General features: G+C 38.1%; 1 protein-coding gene across 3 annotated transcripts in view; it reads left to right on the top strand.

The window, feature by feature from the left end:
• Positions 1-1,867: 1,867 nt before the first annotated feature.
• Positions 1,868-12,705, top strand: part of LOC109394710 (low-density lipoprotein receptor class A domain-containing protein 1-like) — a 21,727-nt gene continuing 10,889 nt past the window's right edge. For all 3 annotated transcript variants that reach the window (XM_019665062.1, XM_019665060.1, XM_019665059.1), the window contains exons 1-3: positions 1,868-1,921; positions 4,329-4,412; positions 10,334-10,397. In XM_019665062.1, the coding sequence (XP_019520607.1) occupies positions 4,380-4,412; positions 10,334-10,397 (97 nt within the window). In that variant the 5' untranslated portion in view covers positions 1,868-1,921; positions 4,329-4,379. The remainder of the gene's footprint in view (positions 1,922-4,328; positions 4,413-10,333; positions 10,398-12,705) is intronic.

The following is a 12,705-nucleotide window of genomic DNA, read 5'->3' as shown; positions in this document are numbered from 1 at the left end:
TATAGCAAATAAAAATAAGCAAAAGTATATAAAATTATACTTAATAATCAATGTTTCAATATTCCATATTACTTGGAAATTACTTGGCATTTAATAATTATTCGTTAATACCTCAATTTATTAACCCAAGTTTTAAGTTGCTTAAGGGTTTCGGAAATTATTTTTCAGCTGAAAACTGAAAAACACAATTATTGGTGGTATTACAATTTTGTCAAATTCATAACTCAATTTGGTTGGATACAAATTTATACTTTTATAATCTTAAACATGAGGTAGCAGTACTTGATCTTATTTGACCAGTAAGCCAGTATAAAAAGTTTAGGAAATTCAGATTAATTAGTCTTTTCCTAAGATAACAAACCCAAATCTTATTTTTAAGGGTTAAATGTATGCTTGTATCATACTCTTTTTTTTTTTTATTAAACTCATGGTAAAGACATGTAAATATTTTTTAAAACCAAAATAATTAAACCAAGCTAATTTGTTCAAAGGCTCACCTTCATTATGTGAACTTTGATTCTTAAATGTTCCTGAGCCAACAATTTCAATAAGAATAATTTTTTCTTAAAAGTGTAGCACATTTAAAACAGTTTATTAAAACTGTTACTTTATTTTCTGGGGTTTGTGGGAATGTTTGAGTCCTATAAATGATTTTTTATCCCTATAAGCCAATCAGAACAATGCTCCTTTAATTTAAGAGACATTGTAATCTAGTTTTTTAATAGCCTTCAGTGTTAGGAAAATATTTCATACTACACATGAGAGGTAAAGGTCTTTCTCAATCACAGATATACAGGCACACATGTGCATGGAGAGCTCATGGCTTCAAATCTACATCTTTAGCCACAGCCAGAAGTGAACCAGAAACACAAAAACTTAGAGTTATTTTCCTTTCCAGTAGGCACATAAGTCTGAATGGATTTGAGGTTACAAATAGAAAAACAGATGTAAAAAAAAGAAAAACAGAACAAAACAAAAAAAGACTAATAAATTGGATTTTCTGTCATGTCTCACCCAACAGAGTACAAGTCTTTTTTTACACATCTAACAGACATCACCAAATAGACCATAAAAATAAGCCTTCAATTGTTGCTGCCACTCACACTGACTAACTCATTGAAAGTGTGCAAACCAGAAATGAAAACAAGTGCCTAACATCAGTAGAAAAGGAAAAAAGAACTACAGAGTCAGAAAACTTCAAGTTCTGTTGCCATTCAGAATTCATGGCAGAAGCCACGAAAAGATGTTTCAGCAAATCAGCTTATTTGTCTCAACCAGGTTAGTCCTCTCAAATATCTCAGTGTATGACCTTAAAAACTGATAAAATATACTCTTTAAAAGGTTATGTGACCCTCTCATACAAGAAAATAAATATGTGACAAGGATTTTATTTAACTTATTAATATACAATATGAAAACTGGCTCCAAGAGCACTTGAGTGTTTTGGGCAACATTAAGATAAGATTGCTGGGCTGTGTACAAGTCTGGCTAATGTTCAACAGGCACAGAAATTGTCAGTTAAGGGATCTTTTCCACAAGTCAGAAATTATTTTATTTCTACAAGTCAGAAATTACTAGATGGAAATATCCCAATTAACATGTAACTTCACTAAGTCTGGGACCTTTAATAAATAGTAAATAGTATATAAAATTACATTTCTCTAGTTAATCCTTGGGTAGGCTTCATCTCAGAGGATATTGAAAATACCTGTGGCCATGACCTTTTTTAATACTTCAGTGAAAGCAGCCTGAGGTTAAGGTAATCACCTTGTAATCGCCCTTCTTTCATCAGTTGAGAGGCAAACTAATGTAGGTGTCCTAGTGTTGGTGACAACACTTCTCTTGCATCACCCTCCTGACTACACTACATAATTCACTCCAGTGTGAAAGAAGCTGCGAACTGGAGATCTGGATGAAAGAGGTTGATAGTTTTAATATTCTTGATCTTTAAAAAAAATATTGCCAGTAGCTTAAATAAATGTATATTTTTAAGGAACGTGTAATGGATGATGTTAACCATTAAACTATAAAGATTTTAAAAGTTTGTAGCTTTGAATTTTCTTTAAAATGCCAGTAGCCTATTGATTTTTAGAAAACACTGTATGGTTTCATTAACGTACTTTTTCATCTTTATACATACAAAAAATAAAACCCCTAAGTTCTCCTGTTAGAACAAACTGGGTATATACACATACATTATATATATTTAGATACTTTGTGCAAGTTGTATCATTGAGTATTTATATTTCCAGTGGGTGACATTGAATGTATTGATATCTACTAAGTGTGTTTCTGTATGATAAACAATGTGTTTACAAACCTGAAGAGGTATAAAGTGAGTAAAAAAGGAATGAAAAGCAGAACAAACCCTGGCTATTACAAAATTCTTAAACTAAGTGTTCTTTCTTTTTAATATTAAAATTTTTTCTGTGACAGGCTTTCTCATATTAACATACCTAATCAGAGCTTCAAAAGTTTATCATCTTAGTCCTTTATAGTGAGTGGCTACTATTGATAGACCTCAAAATGGCAACAGCAACTTTTCACATTTTTTATTGTTTAGAAATTTTTACAATATGTGTATATTAAATTTACAATATGTGTATATGTGTATGTTAAAATAACAATAAAGATAGGAAAAAGGACTGTAACATGATTGAAACATAATTTTAGGTATGCCTTTTGACAGGAAATACAATCATTTAAGAAAAGAGGTACAGCCCAAAGAGATTTTTGTAAATACTCATTGATTCAAGTAAACTTCAAAGGTTTACTCCATCTTTTGTGTAGATTTTCCTCCTCAGGCAGTAAAGCCTTTTATGGTAGAGTGAGAGCTGTGCGATACTAGCTGTGTGCACAGAACTAAATCCCCCTGTGCCATTACCATATTAGTGGCTGGGGAAAAAAAACTTTATTATTGGCGAGTTTGTGCTCTGTGGAATTAAAATCCCAGTCAGACACATAATTATTACACTGGAAATAAACTACTGCAAACTCCTTGCTTGCTGAGCTCTCTCTGTGAAATGGAATACAGAGCACTATATGATGCCTTTGCCCCACATTTTATTGTTTATTTATAAATTCAGTGAAATTGCTCCTCATTCAGACAGATGTGCTCACATTACTTTATGAGCCTGGGAAGCATCTTTTTTTAGATGTTTCTGTTAATTTCGCTCTTCATATCCACTGAGAATAGTCAGATATATTACGTGTCCCAAAATCAATTCTTGGAACGTGTCATAAATATCTTGTTGGTGCTCAAGTTGACCTTTTGTCCACCATCTTTTCTCCAAAAGATGAAATGTTTGAGACAAGAAATTTCCCCTAACAGCCATCCAGCTCTTCAGCACACGTTTATTGAGCCCATGCTCTCTGCTAGGCTTGGCCTGGGCCCCAAGGATGCAGTGGAGACCCACACAGGCCTGGTTGCCGGCCCTGCCCTTCTGCCCTTACACAGTGAACCTGCCTCCAGGGCAAGTTTGGCTTTGCTCAAAATTACCTCCCCTCTTCCTATATATCCTCAGGACAAGTTAAAAATGTCATGTGTTAACTGAGGCGTGTTCAAGCCTCTAATGTGCCTGTTAGTGGGTTTCTCATGTGCTAATTGTTCTGCTGTGTCCCAACATCAGTCCTCCTTATTGGCACATCAGAAACCTGTGACCTGAGGGGATCAGAAGGCTGAGGACCTTAGAGCACAGGAAGAAAGGTCCACTCCCAGGGCTATTGGTTCTAACCCAGGATGCACAATGGAATCACCTGGAGAGGTTTACAAAACACAGGCCTGGGTCTCACTCCCAGAGCGTCTGATTTATTAGTCTGGGATGCCACATGGGGACATGTAATAGCTTCTCAGATCATTCTAATGCATAGTTGAGAGGCACTGCTCTAGGGGCACTTAGCTCCTGGCTGGTGGAACGGTAATTTCCAAACCACATTCTAACATTTACCTTTCATGTTGCCACCCTACCTACAAAAGAATCTTGTGAAAGAACCTAGTTATCTTTTCTCTCTGACCTGTTGGTACCTGCTACGATTCTTCTGAAAAGATAAACATGCTCCCCCTTAAGCCTCAGTGACAAAGAATTTCAAAATATTTATCTTACCTTTTGTGAGTAATTCTCCTTTGTCACTCAGTGAGATGATAGCTGTAACGGAACATCCTTTTAATATTAATCGGTATTTTCTGAAAGACAGAGCCCACTTCTGATGCCTCACTATTGTTTCCTTACCTTGCTTACCTTTCGGATAAAAAGGAGTCCTGAATATCCAGGACAGCAATCTGCACCAACCAATGCCACAGCGTTTGTCTTGTTACTCTTTTGTTCTAGGATTTCCTTGGGGACCCAGGTGTTGACTAAAGGACTGGCCCTCTAGACCTCATGCCAGCTCACAGAGTTCATCCACAACGCCAGGTAACCCATCCTTCATGATGCAAGTCTGTTATGAAAACTCCTCTTTCTTACTTGGCTGTTCTGTGTTTGCACCACTGCCAAGGAGACTGTCAACAAGAATGAGGTCAGTTGTGTGTGCCCCAGTTTCAGGGAACCCCTGCCTCATATGCCCCTCCACTGCTTCAGGAACAGGTTGTCAGTATTTAAGGAAGAGCCCATTTGCCCAACAGAGCCAGAGTTTGGCCTCACTGCCCTCTCCAGGGAATAAACCACTCTTTCTGATACTGTAGATTCTTCTTTAAAAGATAATGTTGTCTTGCCTATGTTGATGAGATGTTACAAGGCCCTCTCCAAAAGAGCTTTGTCTACTTGGTCAGGTTTCACACAGCCTCCTACTTGGGGAGAAATGAAATGTATCAAACACTGTTGTTTTATGAGAAAGAGCCTCGCACAAATGTCAAGGTTTGTGCTAAATGCTGGAGTCATGGCCACTGTGCCTTAAGGCTTTCATCAGGGAGAGAATGCCATACAAATTAAGTAACCACAAAGTAATATGAGGTTAACAGAAAACAAAAATATTAATTTCAAAGGAATGAATTTGGGGAAGAAAATTATTTCTACGGCTTCAGGAAGTCAAGGTCAGAATCCCCGATACTTAAGCATTTAAAAAAATTCATCTTTATTAGTTTTCTGAATATGAAAGTAATATATATATATATATATATATATATATATATAAAAGTAATATATACTTCTTGTATCTGTTAGGAATGCTTTCAGCTATAAAATAAAACCCACTTAAGATGGCTTCAACAAATAAGTAAATGTATTTGCTCATATAGGAGGATATCCAGAGTTAGGTGAACTTCAAGGTTGGTTCACCTAACGGTGTTAAAAGTAAGACCCAGGTCCCTTCCGTCTCTGCACTCTGATGGCCACAATTCAGCTTTATCCTAAGTCTGGTTACCCTCAGCGTCATAGTGTGGCTTTCAGTAACAGCAGGGGCCATATAATTCTTTATTTTTGTCTAGCCCAGTGAGGAAAAAGAGGTGTCCCATACCTCTTCTAGAAGAATAAGGAAGATCCCCAGAAGCTTCCAGAAAAACCTTTCCTCTAGTCCCATTTACTACAATTGGGTCACATGCTTATTCCTGAACCGGTTATGGAGGTTGAGATTCCTCCAGCACCCACCAGTCATAACCTTCAGCTGAGGACCAGCATCTTCTGTAGGACCTGGGCTGTGTGGGGAGGAGCACTGGCATTCCGTTAAGAAAGAAAAAGAGGAACCAATACAAAACATGTAAAATTCACATTGGAGAGCCCTGACCAGACACCTTAAGTAGGTGAGCAAAAGAATAATACATAACTAAAAAGCTAATAGAGGAGATAAAAGGGAATGATAATAATTTTAAAAACTTGATTGATTCAAAAGAAGGCAGGAGATGAGAAATATGGGAACAAAAAAATAGATGGGATGAATAGAAAACAAATAGCAAGATGGTAGATTTAAAGTCAACATTAAATCTATAAGGACTAAACATTCGAATTAAGAAACAAAGGTGGAGAAATTGGACTGAAGAAATCAAGCATGACTCACCTATTGCTGTTTTAAAACACATACTTTAAATATAAACATAAGGATACAGATAGATTGAAAGTAAAAAGATGGAAAAAGATACCATCAAACATCAACCAAAAGAATGTTGGTGTGGCCACATTAATATTGTCATATGAAACTGCAGGGAATTTGCATAACTAAAACTTGAAGGAGAACAAAATTAGAAGAGTTAAATTACCAGATATCAAGACTTAATATAAAACTACAGCAATTAGGGCAGGTATTGACAAAACAAGTAAACCAAAGAAACAGAATAGTCTAGAAATATATATATATATATATATATATATGTTAACTGATTTACACAAAGGCTTCACTACAGTTTAGTAGAGAAAACATTTTTTTTAACAAGTTGTGCTGGGTCAATTGGATATGAATGTGGGGAAAAAATTAAAATTGAACTCTCATATCTTATTCAGAAATTAACTAGAGATGGGTTATAGAACTGTACCTAAATATGAAAGGCAAAGTCATAAAGTTTTTAGAGGAAAACATAAGAGAATATCTTTATGATCTTTGAGTAGGCAGATATTGTTCACGAGCACTTCATGGTTTCTAGCTTTTTTATATTTTCATCCTAATGATTAAAAATGGTAGCTCATTTCCATTTTAATTTACAATTCTTTAATCGCAAAGTTGAACACCTTTCCACATGCTTATATGTCATCAATATTTCTTTTTAAGTGTTCATTTGTATGCTTTGCCTACTTTTCTATCAAGTTATTGTTTGTTACTTATTAATTTAAATTTTTTTATATACTAAGGAAATGTATATAGCAAGGAATACTTCTACTTTTCTAAGACTTTATTTGTTAGGGAAGTTTTAGGCTCACAGCAAAATTGAGAGGAAGATACAGAGATTTCCCATACACCTCCTCCCCCAACACAGGCCTAGCCTCCCTCATTATCAACATCCCATGTCACAGGGGGAAATTTGTTACAATTGATGAATCTACATTGACACATTATAGTCACCTCAAATCCATCATTTACCTTAGGGCTCACTCTTGGTGTTGTACACTCTATGGATTTGGACAGATGTCCCCCTAACATTTGGTAAGCTCTGATCTTTTTACTGTCACCGTAGTTTTGACTTTTCTAGAATGCCCCATAGTTGGAATCATATATTATGTAGCCTTTTCATATTGGTTTCTTTCACCAACGATATGTATAGTGATATATGAAACATTTGTTTCCTCCATGTCTTTTCATGCTTGATAGTTCATTTCTTTTTAGCATTGAATAATGTTCCGTTGTCTGGAGGTACCAGTTTATCTATCCATTCATCTATTGAAGGACATCTTGGCTTCTTTCAAATTTTGGCAGTTGTGAACAGAACCACTATGAACATCCATGCTCAGGTTTTAGTGTGAACATAGTTTCCAATTCCTTTGGGTAAATACCAAGGAGCATGATTGCTGGATCGTACGATGAGAGTACGTTTAGTTTTGTAAGAAGCCACCAAACTGTCTTCCAAAATGGCCGTATCATTTTGCATTCCCATCAGCAATAATGAGAGTTCCTGTTGCTCCACATCCTCACCAGCATTTGATGTTGTCAGAGTTCTAGATTTTGGCCATTCTTATAGGTATTTAGTGGTATTTTATTGTTGTTTTAATTTGCACTTCCCTGATGCAAGTTAAAAAAAGCATCTTTTCACATGCTTATTTGTCATCTGTATGTCTTCTTTGGTGAGGTGTCGGTCAAGGCCTTTGGCCTATTTTTTAATTGGGTTGTTTGTTTTCTTATTGTTGAGTTCTAAAAAATAACAGTCCTTTGTCAGATATGTCTTTTGCAAATATTTTCTTCCAGTCTGTGGCTTGTCTTTTCACTCTCTTGAGGGAATACTTTTTGTACTAAGGAATATGTTATACACTAAGGAATACTTTGCTGCAGGTATTTTCCCAGTGTATCAATTAAAAATAATTCTGTTGCCAGAACTAGAACCCAACTTGTTTAAATAATAGAAGATATTTATTGACTTATATAATTGAAACATCCATGAGTAGTCACAACTTTAGGTAAAGTCAGAGCTAGCAGCTGAAACAATGTCATCAAAGGATCTCATTTCTTTATTTTTCTTTCTTCTGCTTTCCACAGGGTTGGCTTCATCCATAGGTGCCAGCAGTTCCAGACCTCATAGCCCCACTCTATGCTTTCCGGAGAAAGAGAGATAGTGGCTCTTGCTCAAGTCCTGGGATACCCCGCTCTCTCTCTCTCTCTCTCTCTGTCTCTCTCTCTCTCTCTCTCTCTCTCTCTTCTCTCTCTCCTCTTCCTCTCCCTCTCCTTCTCCTTCTCTCTTTCTGACTAGGTCATGTTCCCATCCCTAATCCAATTAGTTGACTCAAGTTGAAAGTATATGGTGATTAGTTTAAGTTCATTAGAACCCACACCCGCCCAAAGCATATAGATGAAAATGGGGAATAGAGAATCCCACAAAGAAATGTCAGAGTATATGAATACTTGGGGAGAAGGGGGCATCCATTAAATAAAAGCAGAATAGTATAGCCACGGAGTCCCTTACATATTTTATCAAGTCTAAATTTCTTTAAGCCCTACACTTTTGGACTCAGTTCTAGCAAACGGAATTCTATACCATGAAAAAGCCAGCCCTACTAATTGCAGATAATAGAAAAAAAAGTTACTGATGCCAGCATAAAAGATGAAATGCTAAGCAATAATTTTGAAAAATAATTTTGGATAAACTTGGAGGCTAAAACATTTACAAGAATGCTATCCTATTTTATATTAAGTAACCACAAAAGTTTCCTTGTAAGCTTGTCTGTAACAAGTGCTTTTCTGAGATATCTGGTTTCCAAGTTTGATGTTGTTCCTGCAAACGTAGCTTTTCATCTCTAAAAACTTTGCATGCTGCCTGGCTGTCATGGATAACTATATTTACATGGAGATTTGTAACTTAGAAGATGTAAACTGCCATTCTTCTTTGTTAAAAACAATCATCTTAGAACTCCCTCTTTCTCTCTTCTTCTTTTGTGCATAAAGGTAAGTAAACATAAGACTGGTTGATTCATTTTAAACAAAGTATTCCAGGAAGTTTATTCCAACAGCCAATCTGTCATTTGACTTTATGTTAATTTTTTCAGCTCAGGCATATATTATTTTTGTGTAGTTAAATTCACCAGTTCCCTGATGCCCCCCAAACAATGTCTCAAATCGCGTCCCTGTAAAGAAGCCCAAAAGTCCAGGTGCTTTCTTTCCTAGCTTCCCCTTTACCCAGTCTCCTCTCTTCCAGTCTCCCTTGTAGCTGGGGTGCAAGTATGTGACAGAGGTTTAACAAATCAGATGCTCCCACCCCAGGTTTTTTAATTGGCAGCTACTGACCCAAAGAAGTAATAACAGTAGCGTCCACAGCAGTGACAGCAGCAACCACAGCAATGTTGAATTTCTGGGAGCAGTAGATGCTGTGCAAGATACCATGGCCACGTCTCATGGCAGATTTGGGCTGTGGCCCCGCAGCTGCCTCGTCTCCTTTGTTCCTGCCCTTCACCGAGTCTGCTTCTCAAGACTTCCTGGTATTTCTGTGAACCAACAGCGTTTTAGTCAATTCTGTTCAGGCAGAGTTGGTTTCTGATGCTAAGAATTGTGATAGTTACCGATAAGGGGAATACCCTTTCCCAGACTCTGTGTCCCACTTTGCCATCTGAGCACAAGAAGAACGGCATGAAAATGGGTCCTAGAGCCTCAGCCATGCTTCCCCTCTCCTTCCCTCCCCTATTCTCCCCTGCCTTCTCTCTCCAGGGCTCAGGTATGACTCCAGATTCCAGAGAACCAGCGAAGGGGCCAGCATCAGAGACATGCTCCATACTCTCTATTCCTCACTGCCTCAACCTTCCCCACAAACCTTCCCTGGGAAGAGCCTCCACCCCAGACAACTCAGCTCCTATAAATAGATCCCTGGGGCCACCCATTCCACCAGTTCATCCATCCTCCCAGCCTAGTCTGGTTGTGAGGCTAGAACAGGGCACAAGTTGTACCTAACTTAGAACTCCCTACACACTGAGAAATTACGTATCTTGGGAAATAAATTGTCCTCTTTCTAAAGAGAGCCTTTAGCGGGACAAAGTCATTCCTGCCGAGGCTTCCCAAAGGCTTGAGTCCTGCCAATGTCCTCCTCCCTCCGTCCCTCTCTCTATTCCTCTCTCTCTTCCCCAAGCATTCCCTGAGCACCTTCTAAGAAGGCGACAAAATGAGAGAGCTCAGCCCAACCCTCCCTCAGGGAAGTCTCACTTCATTCCAACAAGTTCTGTAACTCAAAGTAAGTCACTGTGCATCAGGATAGCCAAGGCTGTTTCTTCTCTTGTAGGTGACAGAAGTCTCTTCTCTTTCCAGTGCAAAGGAAATGCCTTCAGATCTGAAGCATAAAAAAGGTGACATTTCCACTTTTTCAAAAAATCAAAAATTTTTTTAAAAAAACAGGCTCTGCCAAATAGAAATCATGTCCCAGGACATCAGTCATGTCCCAGGAGCCACCCAATAACACCTTCTCTGTGTGTCAGTGATGGTTGCAAGGCACCTAAAGTACGAGTGGGGGTTTCCCACTCCTGGGAATCTTCACCTGGAAGGCAGATGTAGGTAAATTCTGAGTGACCGAGCTGGTGGGGGTAGACTGGCTGCCTGTGTCACACTTAGACCTTTCCATTTTCCAGGGACCAAATATTGTGCACAGAATTGTTCAGTTACATCCACTGCCAATCGCTTTCAATAATCAACTTTCCATAAATATCAATATGCTTACATTGACATATACAGATAACACACACACACATATTCGTTTCATTATAAACACATTTTGTAAAATTATTGATATACATAAACAGTCTCTAATTAAAATAAATGTATAGTTGAACTGTTTAAGATTTTTGCCCTATAAGTTATAGACTAAACCACCCACAAAATAATAGAATCTAGCAGTAATCTTCATTCCTGCTGACCATGACTTTCCACGATAGAGACCACAGGACCACAGGACCTCGAGGGTCAGTTTTTCTTCATCTCCAGGTGCTAGGGTCACACACATTTATAACCCCTGTCAGAGAGGTATTCAGCCCCTGGGAAGGGTTATTACAAATCAGGTTTATTGAGAGGAAAAGGAGAGAGCGATTCCCAGGTGACCAACCCACAGAAGAGTTCAGGAAAGCTCTGTCTTCACCTGCTTTGGGTGGACTGGGTCCACTCCCCACAGAGTCCACCATGCACAGGATTCCTTCGGCCTCAAGAGGGCTCCTTTGGAAACACTGGGTTCTGAGGGTTTGGCTGCCTAAAGTTCTGAGAGGGGCTCATGCTCCAACTCAGGAGGTTCCCCACCCACCTGCAAGGTAAACGTACACCCAGGAGAAAGTTGAGACTGCTGCTGGGGTTGACTTCCCAGCATCCTATGCACCAAACTTGGGTCCACTCATGGAGCGGAACTTAAACATCATCACCAGTGGCTTAATGGCAGTCCCATAGGATAACAACTTGTCATCATTTTTAAACCCTAAAAATAGGCTAAATTCTTTTCACTACACAGACTTAGATCCAGTCCTTTGATTTTGTTCCAAATTACTTCAAAAGTCAAAAAAATAAACTGAAAAGATTTGTTTCTACTACTGCAGACACTTGCCAAAACACTCTCCAAGTATTTTTTTCAGTGATTCTCATCATACATTGGTATAGTTTTTAATACTCACCAAAATGCTTCCACCCATTTCCTCATTCGGTTCACCTAGGAGTGTCTTGTTGTTGTAAGGTTTGGGGAACATATCCATTTGACAGTCAAGGAAACTGAGACCCAAGGAGGCATAAGACTTGCACAGCTAGTAAATAGTATAGGAGCCAGGCCACCCATGCTTGTGCTCTGTACGTGCTTAAAATAGAACCAATAGAGGACTATGCCTCGGGATTTTCCAGGCTAACATACTAAGGAACAAAAACCAGTAAAACTATCTTATGAGGTCTGCTGTTAATTTTTTTTATTTGAAAGAGAAGATGCTAACTGCAAATGATTTTCTGTTATCTACATTTTGCAAAAGGAGAGAGAGGCAGAGAGAGAGAGAGAGAGAGAGAGAGAGAGAGAGAGAGAGAGAGAGAGAGGGAGAGAGAATATCAGGACTAAAGTGTGTACATTTTTATGTACATAGAACATTTTATGTACATAGAACATTTTTCTCTCAGCAAGTGAAAGGCAGACAACAAGCACAGCTTGCATGGCAGAGCTGTCACCTATTTTGTGTAATAGTGATATCCTAACAACATTGCGTATCAACTAGGATTTAGTAAATCAAATTATATTCTAAAGAATCAGCATCATTAAGGGCCTACTATGGAAAATTTATGCAAAATGAAGAATTAGTACCTAATTTTTCTCTTATGCAAATGCACCCTGTTTCAACAATTCTAAAGTACACTGAATTTTCTCATTTTAACCTCTCTAAAATCAGCACGCATCTCTGAAAGCAGGATACAGCTGACATGACATAAAATCACTGCCCACCAGGGGACAGTCATGATGAAGTAACGTGAAATCTTCCATTGAAACCTTGGGCTAGGATCAAAAAATCCTCAACCTTAGATTTATTTGATGAACTACATAATGACTTGCCTGAAGCAAATACAACTACAACAGTTGATTTTAAATGGGGATCAGGTAATAATACTAGGACCTAGGTTATATTTGAACCCTAGCTGTAGAATTCA

The sequence above is a fragment of the Hipposideros armiger genome, unplaced genomic scaffold (genome assembly GCF_001890085.2).
Source record: "Hipposideros armiger isolate ML-2016 unplaced genomic scaffold, ASM189008v1 scaffold_432, whole genome shotgun sequence".
NCBI classification, from domain to species: Eukaryota; Metazoa; Chordata; class Mammalia; order Chiroptera; family Hipposideridae; genus Hipposideros; species Hipposideros armiger.
Note: the sequence above shows the minus strand (reverse complement) of the source record. Positions and strands in the feature narration are given on the sequence as shown.